General features: G+C 47.5%; 1 protein-coding gene across 2 annotated transcripts in view; it reads left to right on the top strand.

The window, feature by feature from the left end:
• The first annotated feature begins 12,329 nt into the window (after positions 1 to 12,329).
• The window catches only part of OPHN1 (oligophrenin 1), a 151,637-nt gene continuing 136,410 nt past the window's right edge, over positions 12,330 to 27,556 (top strand). The window contains exon 1 of one of the 2 annotated variants that reach the window (XM_087727628.1): positions 12,330 to 12,665. In XM_087727628.1, the coding sequence (XP_087583754.1) occupies positions 12,512 to 12,665 (154 nt within the window). In that variant the 5' untranslated portion in view covers positions 12,330 to 12,511. The remainder of the gene's footprint in view (positions 12,666 to 27,556) is intronic. The other variant, XM_087727627.1, reaches the window with a different exon arrangement.

Here is a 27,556-nt window from a genome sequence, read left to right as displayed (position 1 = left end):
TTCCCTCCATGTAGATGAAGTCCCACTAAGGATGACTTGCTGAGTGCCGTTTATCAGCCACTTACAAATCCATCTGGTGGTGCTGCTGTCTATCCCACATTTCTTCAGCTTACCAAGAAGTAAGTTGCGGTCTACTTTGTCAAATGCCTTACTGAAACTTAAGTATATTATGTCCACAGCATTTTGCTAGCCCACCAATTTAGTCACTTTGTCAAAGAAATGAAACAAAATTTGTTTGACATGGTCTATTTCTGACAAATTCATGTTGTCTTTTGGTTATAACTTTGTTTGCTTCTAGGTGTTTGCAGATCTGCTGCTTATCTTTTCCAGAATGTTCCCAGGCATTGATGTCAGTCTGATTGGTCTGCAGTTTCCTAGATCTGTTCCCCCCACACCATTTTTTTTTGAAGATAGGAACTATATCAGCTCTTTTCCAATCCCGTTAGTTCCCTGTGCTCCAGGAATATTTGAAAAATATAGTTCAATAGTTCCAAGATCACATCTGCCAGCAAATTCAGAACACATCTAGAGTAGACAGGTATTCTCTTACCATTTTCTTGCCTTTTTAAATTTTGATTTCTAGTCTGTCTTTTGTGGTTCTGTTTTTGGTAACTGGATTACTTTTTCTTTTTGAGTACAAAGAAAGAAGCAAGCAGTTTGGCTTTCTCCCTGCTACCCACCACTTCCTTGCCCTCTTCTCCTATTAGTGGACTGATTGTTTCCTTGACTTTTTTCTTGTTATTTATGTTTAAAGAAACTTTATTATTATTTTTATTTTATTCCTACAGGAATGGCTTCTGGCACAGGGAGACTGTGTTTGAAAAACAGCTAGTCCCCCTCATCCGTAGGTCTTTAAACTCAAGCTGGAGGGGAAGGAGACCAATTTTGGGGACCAAACCCGAAGCATGAAGCCCAAGACAATAAATCAGACAGCAAGGAGGTAGTGAGAAGGAAGGGGCATTGAGGCATGTAAAGGGAGCTGCAGGAAGCAAATGCAGGGTCAGCCATAAAGGGCCCAAATGCATGTACACTAATACTCCAAGTCAGTGATGTGCAGTGAGGTTTACGGTTGGTGAGGCAAGAGCGCGGTGGCGGTGAGAAGCAGCGTTCCCGCCGCTGTCCCCGACAGAGGCATCTCGCGTTTATGTCCGCCATAGACACGATACGCCTGTTGAATACAGTGGCGGGGACGGAGGAGGCGGTGGTGAGAAGACGAAGCATGGCGGCAGCGAGAAGCAGCATCCCAAACGCTGTCCTCGACAGGCGTCTCATGTTTATGTCCGCCATACACACGAGACGCCTCTGTCGGGGACAGTGGTGGGGACCAAGGAGGAGGCGGCAAGAAGGCGGAGTGTGCTGGCGGCGAGAAGCAGCATCCCCAAAGCTGTCCCTGACAGAGGTGTCTCGCGTTTATGTTTGCCATACACGTGAGATGCCTCTGTTGGACACAGCGGCGGGGACGGAGGAGGCGGCGGCGAGGAGAAGGCAGAGCACGGCGGCGGTGAGAAGCAGAGTTCCCAAAGCTGTCCCTGACAGAGGCGTCTCACGTTTATGTCCGCCATAAACACGAGACGCCTCTGTCGGGGATAACGGCGGGGATGGAGGAGGCGGGGTGCAAGGTGGCAGCCGGCGAAGAAATGGGAGAGGAGGAGGAAGAAAAGGAGAGGAGAGCAGGATGGGGCTCCCGGTGGGGGGGAGAGAAGAAAGGGAAGGGGGGCACAGCAGGCAAAAGAAAGTGCCAGCCCGCCAGCAGAGGCGGGTAAAAGGCACTCGCAACAGTCACTCACGCCCTCGTGACCTCAAGACTGGACTACTGCAATACGCTCTACATGGGGCAGCCCTTGAAGAGCATTCGGAGACTTCAACTTGTCCAGAATGCAGCCACGCGCGTGATTGTGGGTGTACCTCGATACACCCATATTACACCTATCCTCCGCGAGCTGCACTGGCTTCCAATCGGTCTCCAGATTCGCTTCAAAGTGCTAGTTATTACTTATAAAGCCTTCATGGTTTTGGACCTGGGTACTTGAGAGACCGCCTGCTGCCAATTACCCCCCAAAGACCCATTAGATCGCACAGGGTCGGCCTCCTCCGGGTCCCGTCTACCAGCCAATGCCATCTGGCTATGACCCGGGGGAGGGCCTTCTCTGTTGCAGCTCCGGCCCTTTGGAACGAACTCCCCACAGAGATTCGGACCCTCATCTCTCTCCTTACCTTCCGAAAAGCCGTTAAAACCTGGCTATGTCGACAGTCCTGGGGTTGATGAGCTCCCTTCCCCTCTCGACAGGTGTGGTTGTTGGCTACCTTAAATGCTTGTCTTGTATTTGTGTGTTCCCTTTCCCGCTTGAGTTGTTCGCCGCCCTGAGTCCCTGCAGGGAATAGGGCGGCATATAAATAAAACAGACCTCAAACCTCAACCTCAAGACCCTCCTCTGCTGGAGGGCTGCCCCTCTCTTCTCAAACAAGCTGCTCTCCCTGTCTCTCCCCCTTCCCCCTTCCCCCTCTCCCTCTTCTCAAACAAATTCTCTCTCAAATTGAGAGTTTGTTTGAATGAAGTGAAGAAACAAACAAACACACACACACACACACACACACAAATTACTCACAATAAAAAGTTACTTACAAATTACAATAATTTTGAATTCCTCCCCCCTCCCTCCGACCCAGGACCCACATACCTTTTCCAGCTGTGTCACAGAGGATTTCAACTCTCCTCTTGTCTGCCATGATGACAATGTAAAAAAGGTAAAAAGAAAAAGGCAAAAGCTGCTGCTGTCAGAGCAGGAGGAGGCAAGAGAACCACGTGCCTCCTTTGCATAAGGAATTTTTCGCCTTTTAACCCTTGCTTAACTCTGCTCAAGTGATCATAAAGATAGACTAAAGGAGGCACGTGGTTCTCTCGCCTCCTCCTGCAGTTAAGCACTAAGCAGAGTCATCCACTGTGACTCTGGCAGCAACTACTTCAGCCTTTTTCCTTTTAAATTTGTTTTTCTTTTTCATGATGCCAGTGGTGAGGCCATGCCTCCCCTGATTGCACGTCCCTGCTCCAAGTATGGGGAACAAATAGGGAGACTCTGAGGTCCTAGGACCTGAGGCCAATACGATATTGTAGCTAACTTGGTGGGATGAAACCCACAAATGGTACATACTGCTAGGGGATATAAATTGTTAAAGGAAACAGATCCAACATAAGTAAGGAGGAGTTGTAATGTACGCAAAGAACTACTATATCTCTACAGGAATACATAATACTAAGAATGAAAGCTATGTTTAAAGTATTTGAGTGAATATTAGGTGGAGGGGAACATGATTACTTATAGGTGTATGCCATAGTCCACCCAAGCTGAGAACTTTATCTCCCAAAAAATGGAAGAGGAAAGGTTCGTTCGTTTGTTTATTGGTTTTGTATGCCACCCACTCCCGAAGGACTCCGGGCGGCTCACAATAAAACAGGGGAGGGGATAAATAAGACAGTACAAACAATATTAAAATACACAACAGTCACAATTGAAGCGGGGCTGGATGCTTCAACAGCCCCCAGCCTGCCGGAACAGCCAGGACTTAGTAGCTTTACGGAAGGCTGGGAGGGTAGCAAGGGTCCGGATCTCCACGAGGAGCTCGTTCCAGAGGGCCGGGGCAGCAACAGAGAAGGCTCTCCCCCGGGGAGTCGCCAGCCGACATTGGCTGGCAGATGGAACTCGGAGAAGGCCGAGCCTGTGTGATCGAATCGGTCTTTGGGAGGTAATTGGCAGGAGGCGGTCTCTCAGGTACCCAGGTCCAATGCCATGCAGGGCTTTATAAGTAATAACTAGCACCTTGAAGCGAGTCCGGAGACCAATGGGCAGCCAGTGCAACTCGCGGAGGATAGGTGTAATGTGGGTGAACCTAGGTGCACCAGAATGGTTGCACAAAGACCTATCTGATAAACTGGGATAAAAATGGCAAGTAGAAAAAAATGGAAAGAGCGCGTATAACTAGAGCAAAATACCAGCAAGTAGCCCAAATCTGCAAAGACACAGCAAGGTTAAGGCTCAGAATCAGAGGTGGGTTCCTGCCAGTTCGCACCTATTCGGTAGAACCGGTTCATCAAATCTACTGAACTGGTTAGAAGAGGTTCCACCAGTGAACCTGGAAAGCAGGCCACACCTACAGAAGAGGTTCCAAAAATTTTTGAAACCCACCACTGGTCCTTGGATATGATTATTCTGCACTATCATGCTCATATTTATAAAACTCAGTGTGAAAGGTAAGGATGACTACTGCGTTTGTGGTGCAATCAGAACATTGCGTGTGTTGAAGTTCTTTTAATGCAAACCAAAGATGCCTTTTAAAAAACAAGTTTACATCATATTCTTATGCATGCCAGTGCTGTGTGTAAGGTAATTTAAGGTGGTTCTGACAAGTGTCATTGGCATCTTCATATCCGGTCACATGGGTGGCAAGCCACTCCCATCCAGTCACATGGGCAGCAAGCCACTCCCACAAAGGAGGCCACACCCACAGAGTAGGTTCGAACAATTTTTGAAACCCACCACTGCTCAGAATGAACTAAGACTTGCATCAAATGCCAAAAATACCCCCCACCCCCAAGGTTTCTTTCAATGTGTAAGAAAGAAGAAGAAAGTCAAGGAAATGATCAGTCCACTAATGGGAGAAGATGCAAGAAGGTGAGGGGCAGCAGGGAAAAACAAACACTGCTTTATTCCTTCTTTGCATTTGTCTTTACACAAAAGGGAAAAATAGTCCAATCTATAAAAAGAATTTGTGTTGGAGGCAGAACATGGATGCAGGTCAAAATAGGCAGGGAATTTATAACAGAACATCTGCTTTGGACAAGTTGAAGTCTCCAGGACCAGATGGATTACATCCAGAGATACTGGCAGATGTGATCTCGGAACGATTGAACATTCTCAACATTTTGGTGCAGTGCGTTGATGGAATAAAACTCCGACACATTTGGTCATGCAAACATGGGCAGTGTGAGACAGCACAGGCCCAGTACACTACACTTCAGTACTTTGGGTTGAACAAGAATATTGTGCAAACACAGATTTTTTTCTGATGAGAAAGTCTAAGACCACTTGATGAATGGGGAATCTGTCTGAAGATTTTGTCATTGCAGGACAGGCTGATATATTTCAAGAGAGTCTTCAGAGACCCAGCTGAAGAGCAGAAAGAAAACATCCAACCTAACTTTAGACAACATTATTAAGCCAATGTGAGCTCAAGAAGCTCACATTTAGATGTACATCTAAAAATCTCTTTCCTGGGCCTGCACTTTGTGAGTCAAAGAACATTGGAGGTTGGCCAAGAACCCCTCATCCCTGTCAACTGTCCAGTTGATGAATCTAGAAAAAGAACCTCCTGGGAACTTGCATTCAGTTAGGTAATCCCATTCGGCTGCTCACCTAGCCTTCCGCTTGCTCCCTAGGGTCACTGTGACTCCAGGGAGATTGGTTGATCCTCTGCTTCCACCACTTCCCCACATGGCTCGCCCATCAGTTCTTGGTGCCCGAACAGGGTCCTTCTGTTGCGCTCTCCCCCTTGAGCATAGAATATTGCTCTGGCTTCTCAGCCCACTGTTTGGTGCTTGTGCCGGCTTCAAGTTGGGCCACTGCTGGGGTCTCTTGAGAGGAGGCTTCCCCTGGCTCCCCACCCCCTTTCACTCCTTTGTCAGTTGCCGACATCTCAAAACTGCCAACCTCCTGGTAGGCTGCTACTTAGAGAGCTGGTTTAATGTCATCTGTCCAATTGGTGAATCCAGAAAAATAAACTCCTGGGTGTTATTTTATCAAGAGTATAAACTTTACTCAATAAATCCATATTGGACAGAGGCAGCAAAACCAGCTCTGGGTTTCCCGTTCAAAAGCATGAATAGTTCATTCTCCCTTTTCCCCACAGACCATTATGTCCACCAATCACTTCTGCTCATTTTGTTATGGGGACCTGCCAGCCACACTGGGACCTCCGCTTGCTCGCTGGGTAGAAGCAATGCCTCACGAGAACTGGTGGGAGCTTGGATGCCATTCTGCCCACCCTTGCATTCCATTCCACCCCCTCCCTTTCATTCTCAAGCTGCAAGCGAAGCAAAATGTAGGTGAGTGCGCGAATCAAACAGCTTTGGGGCAAGCGAGAGCCCAGATTCGGTTGCTCCTCACAGGTCTGTCTTCAGGATGTTATTATTGCAAGGCAACTGGCAGAAGAACCAAGCTCAAGGCACTAAGACAATCAGGAATCACACGATCCTTGCTCACTTCTCCAAGCCAGCTGGATGCTGAGCCATTACTCTTAGGAGTAGTTTGGGTGGAGTGGGAAAAACAGAGACGCTGTCTTGCCCTGGCCAGAATAACATTCTCCTGACGTTTCCCCAGAGAGATGAGATGAAATGTACGGAGAAGGGAACGGCCTTGGCCCTTTTTATGGTTTCCTTGTTTTCGCGTCAACATTCAGTGCTGGCGCAGATGCCGATTTTCCATTTCAAAAATCTGCCGCTTGCTGGAGAGAAGCACTTTTGCACTGTTCAGAAGCCCTTTGCTCCTCCCATCTTGTAAATGTCATATCACCAAGTTTTTCTGCACACAGAGGCACCGATTTCCAGAGCATTATGGAAAACAAAACTGGCTTTTTGTTGCTTGTGAAAGGCCCTGTGATTTGTTTCCTGGTTGTCCCTAAATTGATGTTGTATGGGAGACTGGTAGACCTTGGAGGATGTCATGTGTTGGACACAAAACACAGACTTTATGGCATTTGTGTGACAATTTCACGTTCCGTATGACGACACCTGCACTCTACTGCAGTCCCATATCTGTGTAATGTGTAGCTGTCCAATTACTTGCTACGGATTGTACTAACCATAGTTAGTTTTCATTGTGATCTGAGGAGCAAATCATAGTTGTTTAGTTCATGCAAACCACAAACTATCCTACAGCTAAATCAGTCAATCCAATCCCCTGCAGAGATGAACAGGTTGACACTGAAAATAAAGGATAAAGAGGACATGCGGAAGATTTTATGATTGCCTAGAGAAAGGAAGCTAGAAAAGAAAGCAAGAAGGTACCAAACCCAGATGATGCACTATTAAATGAAAAAGGGGGGGGGAGAGGGGGAAACCAGAAAAAAATATTAAATATACAAGTATATATTCAAGAGTGAGATATAAAGGGGAAAACATAGTTAGGATAGATTAGTGGGTTCCACCACAAATGCGCGCACAACAAAAGCGCGCCTGACTAAACCGCGGTGTCTAAACCGCGGTGACAAAACCGCGCGACGAATGAGCGACGAATTAGCCCTAAAGCGCGCCGACAAAAGCGCGCCGACAGAAGCACGCTGTAACGTAACCCTAAACCTAACTCTAAACCTAACCCTAAACCTAACCCTAAACCTAACCGTAAATCTTACCTTAAATTAAATCGCGCTTCTGTTGGCGCGCTGTTGTCGGCGCGCTTTTGACATCGCGGTTTTAGCGCCACGGTTTTAGCGCCGCGGTGTTGTCTGCGCGCTTATGACGTTCGCGCTTTTGTTGGGTCACGAGATTAGTTTGGGTTTGCAGAAATACCATCCCAAGAAAACATAAACTGAGATTTGAAAGAGACACCTATAACAACAGAAAAACAGAAAGGGAGAGAGGAAGAGAGAATGAGACGAAGAGAAGGGAAGGAAGGAAGAGGTAAGGAGAGGAGGAAGGGAGAGAAGGGTAGGAAGAGTAGGAGTAGGGGAGAGGTAAGGAAACAAGAAAGGGGAAGGAGAGGAGGAAGGAAGGAAGTAGAGAAGGGAGGGAGGGAGAAAAGAAAGGGAAAATAAGGTAGTGTTATAACAGGAGGAAGGGATGGTAAATAAAGCAACCCAAACTGTATATTATAACCTATTAAATGAAATAATAAATGTATAAGAATGATAAATGTATAGAAGAAAAACAACTATGTGAATGTATACTTAAAATGCTATGTAAGAGAATAAAAAATAAAAAAATTTCTGGGAAAAATATATAAGGGGACTCTCTGGACAGACATAGAGGAGAATCAGAACTGCAGAAAAAACAATGGCTACCAACCTGCCTTTTATTGAGGACCCATACACTGCACGAGTGAAAAAGAGGACCGTGAAAATATTTACATACCCCTCGCATCCTGGACATAAATTGTTTCAACTTCTGCCCTCAATATGCTATAGAGCACTGAACACCAAGAAAACTACACACGAACAGGTTTTTCCTGAACGCCATCACTCTGCTAAACAAATAATTCCTTCACCACTGTCAAACTATTCACTAAGGCTACATTACTATTACTCTTAGTCTTCTCTTTGTTCCTGTCACTCATCTCCTCCCACTTATGACTGCAGGACTAACTTTGTTGCTTGTATCCTTACGATTTATATGGATATTGATTGTTTCCAGATTGCTTATTTGTACCCTATGACTACCATTAAGTGTTGTACCTTAGGATTCTTGACGAAGGTATCTTGTCTTTTTATGTACACTGAGAGCATCTGCACCAAAGACAAATTCCTTGTGTGTCCACTCACACTTGGCCAATAAAGAATTGTATTGTATTGTATTGTATACTCTATACTATTCTATTCTGTTCCATATTCTATATTCTATATTCTATATTCTATTCCATTCCATTCCCTATTCTATTCTATTCTATTCTATTTTCGGTTGCTCTGCCAAGCCTGGTGGTCAGATCTTCCAATGGGGGTTTCCCTCAATGACTGGTCCCTGCAGGGAATTGTGGGACCTCCAGGATCAGGGCTGTGCCTTCAAACCTGTGAATAGGTTGCAACCTTTGGAGGTTTTCCTGGCAGCTTCTGAGTGGCCTCAATCGGGGACAGGCAGGGAAGTGGCATCTCCACTCTCTTCTGCCTCAGGGCTGCCAAGGTAAGAAGAATCAGGTTTCCCTCTTTGTATGCAGCTGGCAAGGAGAATATGAGTTGAACTTAAATATGGCTGGAAGGGATTTTGGAGGTCTTGTAATATAACCCTCTGCCCAAGGCAGGAGGCCTAATTCCATCCTGGACAAATGGTTGTCCAACTTTTTTTTAAAGCCTCCAGTGATGAAGCATCCACAACTTTTGAGCGGGAAGCTGTTCCATTGATTGTTCTCGCTGTCAAGAAGTTTCTCCTTAGTTCAAGGTTGGATCTCTTGTTAATGAACTTCCACCCATTGCTTGTTGTTTTACCCTCAGGTTCTTTGGAGAATAAGTTGACTACTTCTCTATGACAGCCCCTCAAGTATGAGAAGAGAGTTATTGTGTGTGTCCCCTCCCCAACCTTCTCTTCAATAGGCTTCATGTGCCTAGCTCCCTTAACCATTGTTCATCATAGCCTTTAGCCTCCAGATCCTTTAATGTCTTTGTTGCTCTTCTGTGCACACTTTCTAGGGCCTCAGCACCTTTTTTGTGTCATGGTGACCAGAAAACTCAGTAGGCCATTGGTTGAATAGTCTGGTTGCCTCCACCCCAAATAGGTGTCTCTCCCTGGGTTGTGTCCAGTGGTGGTATTCAGCCAGTTCATGGAGAACCGGTTGTTAACTCTCTAAGCAGTTCGGAGAACCGGTTGTTGAAAGAAATCTCCTTTTGTTTTTCCCCACTTTACAGGAATAATCTTGTAAGGAAGGCAGGAAGGAAACATTCTGGTGTTGTTTCTAGCCTCATCTTTATTGCCCTGCTTACAGAAACTGCCTCTCTGGTTAACCCTTATGACATTGTTAACAGCTAAGGCGAAGCGCCCATCGACATGAGTAACATTGAGTTGGCCACGCCCACCCAGTCACATGACTACCGAGCCCCGCCTACCCAGCTTGCCATTAGGGCAGAGAAATGGTTGTTAAATTATTTCAATCCCACCACTGGTTGTGTCCCATAACTCCCGCTGAGTGGGCCAGGATTTATACATACAATAAAAAAGGGTTTGTTCATCTAAAGTGACTGTGCTTGTATGACATGCCTACCCTAGGCCTGTGATGGCGAATCTATGACATGTGTGCCACAGGTAGAACACAGAGCCATATCTAATGGCATGTGAGCTATCAGCTCCAGCGCACATGTGCATGCTGGCCAGCTGATTTTCGGCCTTCCGGAGGATTGAGGGAAGCCAACAGGCCTACCGAAAGTTCATTTCCAAAAATGGCCTCCTCTGCCTTTCCAGAGGAAATACGAAGCTCAGCTTGGAGGCAAGCAGTGCAGCATGCGTGGGGGGGGGGGGGGAAAGCATATGGTATGTGTATACACATGCACATGTGGAGGTGTGCTTTGCATTATGGGTGCTGGCACAAGCGTGTGCTATCGCAGGTCAGTGCTCACATTTTTGGCACCCAACAACAAAAAGGTTAGCCATCACTTCTCTAAGATGCCTGGATTCTTACAATTTGCTAGTCTAAAGTGGTATTAATCTGTAGCTCTGTTGCCTAGCAACTTGGTTGCCTGGCTCAGTTGCCTAGGAACACCAGCACCCACTGTATGGACCTTGCTGCTCCAGGGTTCCGGGCTTTGAGGGAGGGCTGGCCCAGGATGAAAGGCTGTGCCATGGGGCGAAGACTGACTAGGCCAGGGGATTGTGGTGGAATATTCCCTTGGTAGGTAGGCCAGCATCCAAGGGCAAAATCCCAGTTGGGGCTGTTCTACTTCATGCTGACATTGAATGTGAAGGCAGTTAAAGGGAACACTACCCAGGTGGTGAATCATATAGACTGGGTGGGACCAGGCTTAATAGCAGTGACTGTGAGAGGGATCATGGAGTCTTAATGGACAACCAGCTAAACGTGAGCCAGCAATATGAAGCAGCAGCCAAAAAAGCCAATGCAATCCTAAATTGCATTAACAGAGGGATACAATCAGGATCAAGTGAGGTACTAATACCACTCTATAAAGCCCTAGTAAGGCCACACCTAGAGTACAGCATCCAGTTTTGGTCACCACACTATAAAAACATGTTGAGACTTTAGAAAAAGTGCAGAGAAGAGCAACCAGGATGATTAGGAGACTGGAGACTAAAACATATAAAGAACAGTTACAGGAACTGGGCATGGCTAGTCTAGTGAAGAGAAGGACCAGGAGAGACATGATTAAAGTCTTCCAATATTTGAGGGGCTGCCAGAGAGAGGAGGGAGTCAAGCTATTTTCCAAAGCACATGAAGGCCAGACAAGGAATAACGGATGGAAACTGACCAAGGAGAGATTCAACCTAGAAATAAGGAGGAACTTTCTGGCAGTGAGAACAATCAACCAATGGAAAAGAAGTTGACCTCGGAAGTTGTGGGAGTTCCATCACTTGAGACTTTCAAGAAGAGATTGGACTGCCATTTGTCAGAAATGATGTAGGGTCTCCTGCTTGAGCATGAGGGGAGGGGTTGGCCACAGACTTCGGAGGATAATCAGAACTGCAAAAAACAAAAAAACAATTACTGCCAACCTGCCTTCCATTGAAGACCTGTACACTGCACGAGACAAAAAGAGAAAATATTTACAGACCTCTCATATCCTGAATATAAATTGTTTCAACTCCTACCCTCAAAATGACACTATAGAGCACTGCACACCAAGAAAACTAGACACAAGAACAGTTTTTCCCAGAATGCCATCACTCCGCTAAACAAATAATTCCCTCAGCACTGTCAAACTATTCACTAAGGCTGCATTACTATTCCTATTAGTCTTTTCCTCCTTCCTATCACCCATCTCCTCTCACTTATGACTGCAGGACTGTAACTTCGTTGCTCTTATCCTTAGAAATTATATTGATATTGTTTCCTGATTGCTTATTTGTACCCTGTGACTATCATTAAGTGTTGTACCTTATGATACTTGACGAATGTATCTTGTCTTTTTATGTCCATTGAGAGCATCTGCACCATAGACAAATTCCTTGAGTGTCCAATCACACTTGGCCAATAAAGAATTCTATTTTATTCTATTCTAACTTGCCCGGCCACCCTGCCCGTCCAAGCGGCGGCAAGCACAGGTGGAGGGGGGTCGCCTCCCAGGCCAGGTTGTGCGCGGAGGACTGGGCCCCCCTAACCGAGGCAGCCCAGGAGCGCCCGCGGGGCGTGGTGGGGGAGCAGTCGCCCCTGGCCGGAATTAGCTGCAAGCCCCGGATGCCCCCCCCCGAGGGGCAGCGATGCGGCTTCCCCTCTTGCCTGCCGGGGTCGCGGCGGTCGGAGCGCGGGCGTGGCCAGACCCGCCGGGCCCTCGCCTCCTCCCGGCCACGCGGAGGGCAGCCGGCAGCGCCGCCTGCGACTTTAAGGGGAGCGGCCGCGAGGGAGGCGCCAGCCGCCGCCGCGGCGCTCCGGCCGAACAAAGGGCGGCCCCGCCGGGTGTGGGGGAGGGACCGGAGCCCGCGCCCACTGGCTTCATTCAGAGCCGGCCCGGGCGCAGCCGCCGATGCGGAGCCTCCGAAGCACCGCCCGCTCTGCCAGGAGGCCCCTCCGTCCGCCACCTCGGCCCCTCCGCCGCGGGATGCGAGCGCGCCGCCAGGGCTGAGGCTGCGGGGGTGGAGGGTGGGTGGGCGGCCATGGGGCTGCCGGCGTTGGAGTTCAGCGACTGCTACCTGGACAGCCCGGCCTTCCGCGAGCGGCTCCGGTGCTCCGAGCAGGAGCTGGAGCGCACCAACCGGTTCCTGAAGGACGTAGTCAAGGACGGCAACGCGCTCATCGGGGCCATCAAAAGTAAGTGGCGCCCAGACCGCCCCCCCAAACCCATCCCATCCCCCGCTCGCTCGGGAGGCCGCCGCGGCTGGGGAGCTCGGCCGGGCTTCGGGGGACGCCGCCTCCCCTTCGAAGATGGCGATGGAGCGGCGCTCGGTTGCCTTATTGCGGTCGCCTTAGTTCCTCCTCGCGGGCTGGGTCCGGGTGGCGCTTGGATGGGAGGCCACGAGGAAATGCCGGACTGCAAAGCCCCCCCCCCCTCCACGCCCCGGGCAGCCATCGGAGGGGCTTCTCCATCCCTGGCCAGGAAAGGCGAGGGTCCTCCCGGGCCTGCCTGAGCCGAGGGGGAGACCTCGGGAGAGGCTGCGCTGGCCGTTCTCCCGGGGACTTCTTTGCCCGGCTTGTCGGGTTCTCCTGAACCTGGCCCTTGCGGGGGTGAAACCATAGTTTTGGCGCTTTGGGGCGTCTGGTAAAACGTTGCTTTTGCGTATTTAAAAATGCCTCTTCTGCTGACTTCACTTAAGGCACCAAGCGTGGCAAGTGTTGTGACCCCATGGCTGGATGACACCAACGTGGACAGTGGAGGTCCTGAGGCCAAGGGATGTCATGGCCTTGATGGTTCTTGACTTGTTGCTGTTAGTTGCGTGTTACAACCCCATGGACAATGTTCCTCCGGGCCTTCCTGTCCTCTACCATCCCCTGGAGTCCATTTAAGCTCATGCCTCCTTCCTGTCATCCCGTTCTTCTTTTGCCCTCAATCTTTCCCAGCATCAGGCTCTTCTCCAGGGAGTCCTTCCTTCTCATTAGGTGGCCAGAGTCCTCTTCAGGATCTGGCCTTCTAAACAGCAGTCAAGGTTGATCTCCTCTAAGATTGACCGGTTTGATCGCCTTGCAGTCCAAGGGACTCACAGGAGTCTTCTCCAGCACCAGAATTCAAAGGCCTCCATTCTTTGGTGCTCAGACTTCCTTATGGTCCAACCTTCACAGCCACACATTGCAACTGGCAAAACCATAGCCTTGACTTTATGCCCTTTTGTTGTCAGGGTGATGTCTCTGCTTTTTAGTCTGCTGTCTAGAATAGATCTGCCATAGCTTTCCTCCCCAGGAGCAAGCGTCTTTTAAGTTCTTGGCTGCAGTCCCTATCTGCGGTGATCTTGGAGCCCATGAAAGTAAAATCTGTCACTACCTCCATTTCTTTCCCATCTATTTGTCAGGAATTGAGAGGGCCAGATGCCATGATCTTAGTTGTCTTAATGTTGAGTTTCAAACCAACTTTTGCATTCTCCTTCTTCACCCGCATCACAAGGCTCTTTAGTTCCTCTTCATTTTCTGCCATTAGAGTGGTATCATCTGCATATTTGAGGTTGTTGATAGTTCTGGAGATAGGTAATTTGGGCGATAACTTCATGAGATGCGGCTTTCTCTGGCTCCTGGGCAGAGGCCAGGATTTCTGAGAGTGAGAAAAGGTAGCTGGGAGGTTTGTTGTGTGGGAGATCAGTGGGGTTTCCTCTTGGACTCGTTGGGCTACTTTGGCTTGTCTTCCACTGGGAAAGGTTTAAGACAGCCCCAGAAGCCCCAGAGGCTTCTCAAAGGGTTTCCCTACCTCCCCTTTTCTCAGGTGGGGAGACTGAGACGCAGGTGCCCAGGAAGGCAAAGTCTGGTCTGCAGAGATGCATCCTTAGTTGGTGGCGCCAACCTTAAGGCTCCCAGGACTTCAGCTTGGACTGTTCTCTGCACTGTTTGGGGGAACAATCAATTCATCAGAATAGAGCTGGAAGGGGACCTTGGAGATCCTCTCGTCCAACCCATTGCTCAAGCAGGAGACCTTCTACCATTTCAGACAAGTGACTGTCCAGTCTCTTCTTAAAAACGCTCCAGTGATGGAGCGCCCACCACTTTCGACAGCAAGCTGTTCCACTGGTTAATAGCAGCCTGTAGAAATCCAAAGTTGTCAGCAGGAAGGACGTAGAGCTGTGATGGCAAACCATATGGCACGCATGCCACAGGTGGCACACGGAGCCATATTGGGTGGCACACCAGCGTCAGCTCTGGCGTGCATGCACAGGCCCTCCCAGAAGCTGTAAATGGATCGTTTCTAAACTTCCGGTTGGGCCATTTTTCGCCCTCCCCAGGTTTTAGGAAAGCAGAGTTGCACGCGCGTATGTGGGGTGTGTGCATCACACGTTCATGCACAGGGGATGGGTTGGTCGTGTGCGCATGTGCAGTTAGGCAGGGAGATTGAAAGGGCACGTGGGCGCATGTGATAGCGAGCATGCAATTTTGGCACGCCATAAGAAAAAGGGTTGCTATCACTGACATAGAGGCAGACATTCTTGCATGGGTTGAATTCCAGGACGGCATTTTTTCTGGAATACCTATTATTCTCTGAGCGTGGCTTTACCTTTTCCTCGGAGAAAGTGAAGATTTTAGAGGAAAATGCCATTTATACATGACGTATAATAGGCAGCGTATTTTATTCAAACGTTTGTGCGAGAACCAGATTGCATGGCATGGTTCTTGCTCCTGAATAACGAAAGCTTGTGAAAAGAGATTTCTAGGCAGGATGGGCCCTTCCTGGGAAGCAGCCCCAGGAGTTGCCTTGCAGAAGAGGTGAGAGGTGTGTTGGGGAGTGACTCCTTTCAGCTACATTTCTGCAGTGAGGGTAATGGGACTCCTCTCCAGGGAAGGATGGCTGCTTATCTTACACTCCTTCAGAATGAGCTGCCTGCAGATTTCTGGTTGGGGAAGTGGGGGGACAAAGAGAAGCCTTGTCAGGATGCCAAGGACATTTTTAACCTGCTTCTCTTCACCTGGATGCAGGTGAAAGCGAAATGCTGGTTTTGCGGAGGCAACCCTCAGGCCTGGGTTCAAACCTGGGCTAAGCTCTAATCTGGATCACTTGCTTATGGCCGGCAGTCTCCTATAGTCCCAGCACCACAGTCTGTAAAACACAGTGTATGATTGAACACAGAGGTCTTCAAACTTGGCAACTTGAAGACCTGTGGGCTTCAACTCTGCTGGCTGGAGAATTCTGGGAGTTGAAGTCCATAAGTCTTAAAATTCCCAAGTTTGAAGACCTCTGCTCTAAGTGGAGAGATTGCAGAGGAAGGGATTGCAAGAGAGTAAATTATGCTGGCTGGAGAATTCTGGGAGTTGAAGTCCACAAGTCTTAAAGTTCCAAGTTTGAGGACCCCTGATTTAACACAATGTATAGATCCATGATGGTGAACCTATGGCATGCATGCCAGACGTGGCACCCAGAACCCTCTCTGTGGGCATGCGTGCCATCGGCATCTGCTCTTCTGGTTTTCGGTGAACCAGCTGGTCTTTGTGAATGCCGAAGGGCCAGAAACCTGAAGACCAGCGCATGCACCTGCAGGCCACCTGTTCATTGGGTTTCTGGTGCAAATTGGAACGTGCGCACATGCATGAGCACTGGAAACTTGGAAGACCAGCTGGCCGGTGCACATGCCCGCGCCGGAAATCCAGAGACCAGCTGGCCGGCATACGCATGCACACCAGCCAGTTGGTCTTCCAAGTTTCCAGTGCTCATGCATGCGCGCACGTTCCAATTTGGGCACTCGGTGCCGAATAAGTTTACCATCCCTGGTATAGACCCAGCCATTTGTAACTTATTCTGTAAACCATGGCTAGATAAACGAGGGTTTGTTTATGCAAGGCCAACCCTATAGTCCAGGGGTCAGCAAACTGCAGCTCTGGAGCTGCATGTGGCTCTTTCCTTCCTCTGCTGCGGCTCCGTCACCGGTCGGTGCCACAGTTTTGAGAGGAGCTTCCGGGGAGGGGGTGGGGAAGAGAAGCACAGTGTGCCAGGAGAAGACTCTATGGCAAGGGGAGAATTTTTCAGTTGTCTCCACAATTGATAGGGCTTTCAGTTATGACAGTTAGAGGAAAAAGTATGCCGCTCTAGGAGGAGACTCTAAGGTGGAGGAACTGAACTTCCGGTCAGCTCCAGGATTGAACAGGGGGCTTCAGGTTAGGACCTTTGTGGCTCCCGGTGTTTTCTTTTCTGTGGAAACTGGTTCAAATGGCTCTTTGAGTGTTTAAGTTTGCTGACCCCTGCTATAGTCGGTGGGTCGATGGGAAGGCAGCTTGCTTCCCATCCCCCCTTTCCACTCTCAAGGTTTCTCTTCCTCTCCCTTGACTTTTCTGCGTGGCCAGTCCCAGGGAGGTGGAAGTGACTCAGAGCCACTAAGGGCTGCCCTTGGGTGGCCTTGGAGAAGAAGTCACCAGAGGTGGGTTCCTACTGGTTTGGCCCAGTTTGGCCAAATAGGTAGTAACTCGGCTGCCCACGCACCTGAACCGGTTCTATGGTCGGCAGTGCCATCTTGATTTTTGGTTCTGTGCATGCAATCTCCATTGCAGAAATGTAAATGTTTCCCCATTTTCTAACGTTCTGCGCATGCACATAATTTTTTTGGGTTAAATGCGCACGCACATGGAGTGTATGTCTGGCATGCACGTGAGTGAAGCGAGCGCGTGCACAAACACAAAAATATTTTTTGCACTGAACTGTCATTAATGCTGGTAGCAACCCACCCTTGGAAGTCACCCGTCTTGGGGGCGCCTTGGCTGCTTTGCTTTGAGAGAGACACAGGAGGTTAAAATTTCCCTTTCCTGGCATGAGATCTCAGCTGACTTGGCCTTGCTGCCTGAGCAGCTCTGGCTTCCAACTCCCACAGATGTGGGGCTGGCAGTGTTTTTCCTTATGGGCTGAGCAGGTAGTTACAATCTCCTGTTTGACATCGTAAATGTGGCAGCTTCTGGGTGGAAGATGCACCTTAGAGTCAGAGCTTCATGGCCAATTGTGCCATCTCCAGGAAAGATTCGTGCAAGACATTTGAACCAGATAAACCCCAAGAAAATATGAGGAAAGGTGTGTAGATTTGCTGGCATTTTGTTTGCCGCCAGCCAGGTAGGAGCATCAACTTGGGAGTTCAAAGTTTGTTCTCCAAGACGGTTGCGAAATTTGGCTGCTGTCGCTGCAGAGGCTCTTTGGAAATGCAGCTTTCTGGAAAGGCAGTGAGCACGCCGTGTCATGTGCTGTGCTGGCTGAGGCATTCTGGGAGTTGAAGTCCATTCACCTGAAGGATGCCAAAGCTGGGAAGGCAGTGAGGGGGAGAACAGGATCTTGGCGAGAACCAGGTCATCTCTTGACAGCCATGACCTCAACGGCGTCTTTGAAAAGTAGCCACGCTCCTTCTGTACAGCCATCTGGAGACGAGGTGAAGCGTGCAGATCACAGGAGGGGCGTTGTCATTCACAGCTGAGCTGAAACGCAGTGGCCTGGTTGGGCGATGGGCTCCACCCAGATCAGGTTGTACAAAGGCAAATGTATTCTTTGATTGCAATTGTTGATGGCCATTTACCTCTAGGTGACCTAACGTAGCTGGCTATGGTGGGCTAGATGGGACATTAGGAAGTTGAGAAGCCTGGATTCTGAGCACCGTAGTATTAAAAGAGATGTTAAATCAGCTCCACCCACACACTTCCCTGCAAGAGAAATTCGACTTTCAGAGGTGTAATTTCACTTCTCAGAAACATCTCCACAGAATGCTTGGGCTGAAAAAGCCAGGAGTTATACAGTACTTTATCTTGGACCCTGATGGCGAACCTTTTTCTTATGATGTGTCAACATTGTGCACTATCGCACATGCGTGCCCACTCAATCTCCCCGCCCACCTCCACATGCATATGTGACCCCCCCCCCCTTACATTCACATGCAAACCCTCCCCAGGCTCCGGAGGTTTTCTTGAAGCCTGGGGAGGGCGAAAACGGCCTGCACTGCACCCCCCCCCCCGAGGCTCTCTGGAATTTGGAAATGGATTGTTCTCGAACGTCCGGTTGGTCCATTGGGGCTGTTTTTCAGCTTCCCAAGCCTCTGGAGGCTTCCCTGAAGTTGGGGGAAGGCAAAAAATCAGCTGGCTAGAACGCGCATGCATGCCCGAGCTGATGGCTGGTGTGCCACCAAATATGGCTCTGCTTGCGGCACACATGCCATAGGTTCACCATCACGGATCTAGGAGAGCCATTTCTGTTGCTGAAATATTTAAAAACAGTGATGGATTTTGGAACCCTCCAGATGCAATGAAACCAGCAGTATGTCATTTAAATTGCATCAGCTGTAAGCATTGCACCACTAATTAATAGGCAGAAGACTGCAAAGACACTACAAGAAGAAAAGGCTTAAGCCCCCCTCCCCTTTTGCCAAGTTAATAAATACCTGCCTTTGATTTCAGCTTCCCAACTGTTGTCCATTCCAACAAGAGTCTCAGAAGATGGGTGGGGTGGTAGAAAATACTCACCCACAATTTAATTTATGCTGTTTCAGCAGTATTGTGTCTTTGTTGTGTGTCTTTTGAAAGATGCCTATGCATAGCCTGAAAGAATCTGTAATCACAACATATCTGTGAGAAATAACAAGTGGGGTGTGCAATTACCTATGTCTTTATTATAGAGGGCAAAATACACATTGCAGGATAAGTTAGGGCTGGCTGCCAAAGAGCTCTTTTAACTTCTCCTGGCATGGCCTATAATTGAGGCACAAGGGCTTTTAGACTAGAATAACAGAGTTGGAAGGGACCTTGGAGGTCTTCTAGTCCAACCCTCTGCCTAGGCAAGAAACCCTACACCACTTCAGATGAATGGTTATCCAACATCTTTCTAAAAACGTCCAGTGTTGGAGCATTCACAACTTTGGGAGGCAAGTTGTTCCACTGTTTATCTTCATTTAAGAGGATTGCAGATTCCAAATACATTTTATTCTGGTAGATCAAATTGTCATTAATAGAGGAAAATGCCTCCTTAGAGACAATCTGCTGCCAGGACAGTCTGTGGAATAAGCGGAAATAATAATTGCCTAAGTTTCCATCAAATCAAAATTACACATTACTTCTTTTTTTTTAAAATACTTTATTGTTAAAAATAAAAGTTGGACATGGTAGAACCGTGCTGGCGTTATCACTGCCATACAAAACTAAAAGATAACACAAATATCTTATGCAACCCCTTATCAACATTACATTTACATAATATATATTACATCTTCTTTCGATCTATACATCTTTGTTCCTTTGCGTTCTGACTTCTATTCCTCAAATCCAACCATTGGTAAAATCTATTCCAAATCTCATAGTATCTTGTCTCTCCTTTATTTCTTAATTCCAGTGTTAATCTATCACATTCTGCACAATCTAATATTTTCTTTATTATTTCCCTTTCTAGAGGTATGTTCTCATTCTTCCATTGTTAGGCATAAACTATTCTTGCTGCTGTTATGATATGTAATGTTAAATATGTTAACCCTTTACTTTGACCTTTTTTAAATAATTCCTAATAAGAATAGTTCTGGTTTAAATTCCAATTTCTGTCCGGTCATTCCTTCCAGCCACATTTGAATCTTTCACCAGTAGCCTTTTGTCTTTCTACATGTCCACCACATGTGGTAGTAAGTGCCCAGTATTTGGTCACATTTCCAGCAATGGACATATTTCTGAGGTAAAACACATGTTAAGTAAAACGCATGTTAAGTGAGTTTTGCCCCTTTTTAGGATTTTTGTTGCCAGAATGAAGTGAATCATTGAAACTGTGAACTTAGTAACACGGTTGTTAAGTGAGTGTGGCTTCCACATTAACTTTGCTTGCCTATAGGTCACAAAAGGCAATCACATGACCCCGGGGGACACTGCGACCATCATAAATATGAGCCAGCTGCCACACACCTCAATTTTGATCACATGGCCATGGAGATGCTGCAAAAGTCATAAGTGTGAAAAAATGAACATGTCACTTTTTTCAATCGTGTTGTAACTTTTAACAGTCACTAAATAGCAATAGCAGTTAGACTTATATACCGCTTCATAGGGCTTTCAGCCCTCTCTAAGTGGTTTACAAAGTCAGCATATTGCCCCCAACAGTCCGGATCCTCATTTTACCCACCTCGGAAGGATAGAAGACTGAGTCAACCCTGAACCAGTGAGATTTGAACAGCCGAACTGCTGAACTGCAGTCAGCTGAAGTAGCCTGCAGTGCTGCATTTAACCACTGCGCCACCTCGGCTCTTTGAACCATTGTAAGTTGAGGACTGTCTACTTGAAGGACTGTCACAAGGAAGAGCGTGTTGATTTATTCTCCAGCACCTGAGGGCAGACAAGAAGCTACCGGTGGAAGCTTGCCAGAGGAGGAAATTTTACTCAGAAATTAGGAGGAATTTTCTGACAGTGTGAGCAATTAATCCATTGCACGATTTGCTTCCCGGAGTTGTAGCTGCTCCATCACTGGAGGTTTCCAACAAGACATTGGACAGCCATTTGTCCGGGATGGAGTAAGGACTCCTGCCTTGGACAGGAGGTCTGACTGCAAGATCCCTTCCAGCCCATGATATTATCTCAAGAAAACTGGGGCTGCTTTATATAGTTGCTGATGTTATGTTTGTTCCTTCTCCTGAACACTTCTAAGAATCTTTTCAGAATTGTTTCTGGAGCATTGCATAGCAGTCCTAGATTTCCATGCAAAAGCTTCATCTTATAAACTAGATTAGACTAGACTAGACTAGAATAGAATAGAATAGAATTCTTTATTGGCCAAGTGTGATTGGACACACAAGGAATTTGTCTTTGGTGCAGATGCTCTCAGTGGGTATAAAAAGACAAGATACATTCATCAAGAATCCTAAGGTACAACACTTAATGATAGTCATAGGGCAAAGTAGCTGATTGTTGCATTAGTAACTACTCTTGCTGGTTATTTTGGTATGGGTAACCCTTAAAAGTAGCTCAGAAATTATTTGTGGATATTTTCATTTATTTTCAGTATTTGTTAATTACCCCAGCCAGGGCTCAGTGACCAACAAAAAGTAAACATTTAAGCTTTTTATTTAATTTAAAGGCTGTCCAACTACCACATGACTCTGGGTGGCTTATAACAAAACCTACTCATTACAAAGTATAAAAATTAAAACTAAAACAAAGAAAAGCAAGCAAAGCAAAATCCAAAAGGGGACTTCACAGTTACGCCATCCCCAAGGCCTGGGAAAGCAGTTGCGTGAATGCTCCCTGGTGGGAGACACACAAACCTCATGAGAGGAAGATAACAATAAGTGGATTGCATTCACAGTATTTTTTGGAGTATAAGACGCACCGGAGTATAAGACGCACCAAGGTTTTGAAGAGGAAAATTTTAAAAAAGTTTTTGCACTCCGCAAACCTCCCAAAAAGAGCCCATTTTTCACAAAAACTGGCCCGTTTTTCCCCCAAAAAAGTGCATGAATAGTCCTTAGGAGGCTTGTAGAGTGCTCCTGGGGGTGGAGGTCCCAAAAATGAGCAAAAAAACGGCCCTTTTTTGTTAAAAAATGGGCATGGATAGCTTTTAGGAAGCTTATAGAGTGCTGCTGGGGGCTGGGAGGGCAAAAATGGACTGTTTTTCACTCATTTCTGCCCTCCCCAGTCCCCAGGAGCACTCTATAAACCTTCTAAAGGCTATGTATGGCCATTTTGGTGAAAGGGGCAGGGATTCGGGCAGCAAAAAATATATTCAGTGTATAAGACACACCCAGATTTTCAGCCTCTTTTTTAAGGGAAAACGGTGCATCTTATACTCCGAAAAATACGGTACCCCGGATAAGCATCACTTGGATGAAAGCGTTTTTTACGAAATGGGAAGAGAGGGGCCAAATGCTTGCGGTGGGCTGTGTGGTGGCCTTCCATAGGATGAGAGCTATATTTTCAGTTTCATTTTTAAATACTTCTCTTCTTTGAGTAATTAACAGTGGTTTCCTCATTCCCCTTGCTGCTTTTATTTGCCTCTGTCTGGGAGAGAAATGGATTTTTGCAAAGAAAAAGTAAAACGTCCTTCTTAGCCCAAGGTCTGAACTTGGAGGGCTGCAGGAGATGTTGGCTAAATCAAGGCACAACTGGCAGGCAGAAGTGTGAAGTGGCACCAGGACTTGGAAACCCAAGCCTGGCCTCAAAGAGGCTTCTGCTTCTTACTTGGCTGGGATCACACCAAGCCAGAGGTGGGTTCCTACTGGTTTGGACCGGTTCGACCAAAACGGTAGTTTTGTGACCTGGGTCGCTGGAACTGGCAGCGACCCAGGCCTGCCACGCCCCTGAACCGGTTCTCCCAGTGGCGCCATAGGTGCTGCCATCTTGTTTTTTACTTCTGCACATGCGCAGAGAAATTTTTATTGCACTGCGCATGCGTGTGTGGTGCAGCCATGAGCAAAATGGAGTAGTGACTGCCGGAACCCACCCCACCACCAAGTGCCATGAAGCCAGTGTTTTTTCTTGGAGGCAACTCTTTCGGGTTGCTTAAAGGGGCCAGATGAAGGCCAGAGCATGGAGAGTCCACTTCCCAAGGGAGTGCAGGTGTTCCTGCCTCTGTCTCCATCTCTCTCCCTCCCTCCCTCTCTCTAGTTTGTGTTTGTGTTTCTGGCTGAGGTGTGGTTGGCATCTGCTCTGGAGGCTGGTCCAATAGTGACATGCCAAGGCTGCCCCTGATGAGGGCAACTACTCTGCCTCCATTCAGAGGGTTTGTGCCCTTGGTGAGTAGCTGCAGGGTGAAGGGCCACTATTGATGACTGGACCGATAAGAGGTGACAGACTCATTGACGCAACCTTGACAACTTTCAGTATAACAGAACTGCAGACAATGGCAACTCAACAACTTCAGCACCCCGCTCTACTTGACAGCTATTTATACTGGTGCGGTCAGGCAGAGCGGCCAATGGTAACAGTAAAAAGCCCGTTTCCAGCCAGGCCCGTCTTAAACAATAGGCGTGAGCCTTTGGTTGTCGGGCTGTCATTCATCAGTTGAGGACTTGCGGCTGGTCATAGGATGAGGACTTTAGACCGGTCGCAAGTCAAAGATTTTACAGCCATGACACAAATACAAATACAATAACAGAGTTGCAAGGGACCTTGGAGGTCTTCTAGTCCAACCCCCTGCATAGGCAGCAAACCTTATACCATTTCAGACAAATGGCTATCCAACATCTTCTTAAAGACTTCCAGTTTTGGGGCATTCACAACTTCTGGAGGCAAGCTGTTCCACTGATTAATTGTTCTAACTGTCAGGAAATTTGTCCTCGGTTCTAAGTTGCTTCTCTCCTTGATTAGTTTCCACCATTGCTTCTACCCTCAGGTGCCTTGGAGAATAGTTTGACTCCCTCTTCTTTGGGGCAGCCCCTGAGATATTGGAACACTGCTATCATGTCTCCCCTAGTCCTTCTTTTCATTACACTTTTCATACCCAGTTCCTGCAACCGTTCCTCATATGTTTTAGCCTCCAGTCCCCTAACCGTCTTTGTTGGTCTTCTCTGCACTCTTTCTAGAGTCTCCACATCTTTTCTGCTTCGTGGCGACCAAAACTGAATGCAGTATTCCAAATGTGGCCTTACCAAGGCATTATAAAGTGTTATTAACACTTCACGTGATCTTGATTCTATCCTTCTGTTTATGTAGATTCTGACAAGTTTCCTTCAACAATTGTCCAGGGACCAAAGCCTCTCCCAGCTGCTGATGGAACTGAAAAAGCAGACTTCCCTTTTAGCATGGTGGAGCTTTAGAAAGAGGCCTAGAGTGTTTTGTTTATTCCTCTTTGATTCTTCTAAGATAACATTAACAGAGATATTTCCTTATGGGAGGAACAGAACAACCAAGGTTGGGAATAAAAGTCAGGTTGAGGGGCAGCGGCTTCTGACTTCCTGCCTGTTTCCCCATTGATTTCCCTTATGGGAAGCCGGCAGAGAGGGTTGGAAATGACGGTCAGGGAATCAGTAAACAGTTTTTGCTAAATTTCCATCCCGCAGGAATCCTGGGCCCCAGAGTTTGGCTGCCTTCTTTTAAGTTAACCCACTTAAGGGCTTTTGATTAAAATAATGCTGCCCTCGGACGCATGATTACACCCAACTGAAAGATAGAGAGTTTCAGCAGTACCTTGTTTTCTTGAAAACAAGACTTTCCTGGATAATAAGCCCAATCGGGCTTTTGAGCGCATGCGCTAAAATAAGCCCCCCCAAATAAGCCCTCCCTGAAAATATTGCAACACAGCAGCAGCCATGAGGTGACCACGCTTGCCGCCTCCTGCACCTCCCAAAAAAATGACCTCCCCGAAAATAAGGCCAAGTGCTTATTTCAGGGGTCAAAAGAAAATAAGACCCTGTCTTATTTTTGGGAAACACGGTAAATAGATAGCCACACTGTGTGTGTGTTTGTGTCTGTGTGTGAATTGCCATTGGAAAGGTTCCTGTCCCAGAATTTGTCTCCTGGCCACTTCAGATTAGAAGTGGTCTGTGGGGGGAAGGAAGTGTGGCACCCCAGATAGGAAAGCACAAACTTTGGATCCCCCAGGGAGGATTCGCAGGCATGCGGCCAGTAGAAGATAGGAGAATTGCAAGCAGCAAAGACGTTTTTCTTGTAAACAGTTTTTATCAAACATGTTTAAGTATGAACAGTAGTAAGAAATAAATTCAGAGAGAAAACTGTAGTCAAGTAAATGTGAGAAAGAAAGAAAGAAAGAAAGAGATAGAAAAAGAAAAACCAGATAGAAAAAAGAAAATAAAAGAACAATGTGTGTGTATAAAGAAGTGGCTTCCAATCTTTTATAATCCAAATTAAGATTTTGTCATATTTATCTTATTTCCATAACTTGTTAATCATCAAAATCATCAGTCATAAAATCAGTTTTGTGCATTAGTGAATGCTAATAATGGCCTTTTTTTTCCCCCAAACAGTTTATCCATCTCAGTGAGTTCCTTTCACCAGTTACTCCTCCACGGTGGCTAGTGCTAAATCTTCCATCTTTTGCATTTAATAATCTTAACCACAGTAATCATTTATGGAAATAAGCTTCCATGAGTTTTTTCTGTTTATCCATCAGTCCTAAAGGGAAAAGTTCTGGCTTCGATTGAACATTAATCTTTAAAATCCTCTCTATCTCTCTCTTATACATTTGAATTCATTTTAAAGCTTTTTTACACTTCCACCAAGCATGGTGAAATGTTCCTTCCTGTTGTTCCTGTTTCCAGCCTGCCTGAGTTGGCCCCGGAGGCATTTTTGGTCCTCTCTGGCTTCCTGGATTGCAGCAGGTGCTTCTCCCCACTCCCCTAGCCCTACCTGCTGTTTGTGTTTGCTTTGGCCTCCATGTTGCATTATCTGTTGGTGTCACACTCTGGAGGGAGAGTTGTTTTCTATGGTGTGACTGCATAGGCACATCACACCAAGCTACAGCTGGTGTATCCCTGGTTTGGTTCACCAGATAGACTAAATCCTAATGAGATCGAGTGTTACCTGTTGATTGGGGTCAGTGGTGAAATCTAAAATTTTTTCCTACTGGTTCTGTGGGTTAGGGTGGCTTGGTGGTCGTGGGGTGTCATGTGATTGGGTGGGTGTGGCTATGTAGTTATGTGACGGGGGGGTGTCAAAAGACAGAACCTCACTTTAGCAATGACCTTCTGGAGCAGGGGGTTGGACTAGATGTCCTCCAGGTCCCTTCCAGGCCTGGATTGCTGTGTGCTCTTTCGAGGTATACTCTGAAGCGGCATCTAATGCCAGGTTTATGGGCCTCCCTCCCTCTCCTTCTTCCCTCCCTCCCTCCCTCTCTCTTTTGCAGCATTTCCCCCCCCCCCCTTTTTAAAGCATTTTTTCCTGCCTATTCGCCTGAGCCGGCCGGGAAAAAATGCTTTTAAAAAATGGGGGGGGGAGCTTCTAATAATCCCGTGGATCACAGCTGAGCTGCGCAATCCTTGGAAGCTTTTTTTTAAACGACTGGTTCACAGAACCAAGGACAATTTTTCCTACCGGTTCAGCCAAACCGGGAGGATTTCACCCCTGATTGGGGTTTGCAAACTGTAAAGTTTAGCGACATGTGTGAACGCAGCCCATAGCTTGTTCAGTGCCACATGTTTGAATCGGCATCTGAGGGGGTTCAGTCCCCGGGAGTTTATGCAGCAGCATCTGCTCTGAAGATGGGAGTTAAAAGGGGCTGTTAGATTTGCTGCCCTTTTCTCCCAGTAAAATTCCAGCACCAGGAAGGCTTCATAATATGAAGTTGCCCTTTGTGTGTGGACCATGAATGTCTTCCTCATCTCTTTGCTCTTAATCACCTCCTCCTCAGTGGCTGTTCCTGTGACAAGGAGGCCGATGTTCCTCCACTGAAGGTACGAGTTCAGTTTCTTCTGCCTGCGATGCTGTAAATGGGAGAGTCTCCTCCAAGCTTGTATTGTTGAGTAATGAAGAGGAGGCTGCAAAGCTGCTCATTTGTGGCTTGTAGCAGAAGGAAGCCACTAAAGCAGGGGTCGGCAACCTCAAACACTCAAAGAGCCACAAATGCCCTAACTGGGAGCCCCCCATTCAATTCTGGAGCCAACCAGAAGTCCGGTTCCCCCATCATAGTCTCCCCCTAGCACGGTATCCTTTCCCCCCCTACCTGTCCTAACTGAAAGCCCTATCAGATGTGAAGCCGACCAGAAAACCCATCCCTTGCCATAGAGTCTCCTCCTGGCATGCTATGCTTTTCCTACCTCAACCGGAAGCTCCTCTCAAAATTGTAGCGCCGATCATCAACAGGGAGCCGTAGTAGAGGGATGAAAGAGCCACATGCGGCTCCAGAGCCGCTGGTTGCTGACCCCTGCGCTGAAGGATGCTGAGGCTTGGCAAAAGTCCTTCCTACTGAGGGGGGCTTTGTTCCCAAGAGGGAAGATTCCCCAGGGGATCTGTTGGGGGGGGTCTTCTCTGCTTTCTCTGCATCCTGCAAGCACCGCTGATTTGCAGTGGAGGTTGATGACCGACTGGGATGGTTTGCTCCTTGGGCTAAGAAGAAGGATGTTTTACTTTCCTTTGCAAACATCCATTTCTCTCCCAGAGGTAAATAAAAGAAGCCAGGAAAATGAGGAAAC

This window comes from Thamnophis sirtalis, unplaced genomic scaffold (assembly GCF_051295495.1).
Source record: "Thamnophis sirtalis isolate CommonGarterSnake01/CBP01778 unplaced genomic scaffold, rThaSir2_p1.2 scaffold_13, whole genome shotgun sequence".
Taxonomy (NCBI): Eukaryota; Metazoa; Chordata; class Lepidosauria; order Squamata; family Natricidae; genus Thamnophis; species Thamnophis sirtalis.
This window is presented reverse-complemented; position numbering and strand designations above follow the sequence as displayed.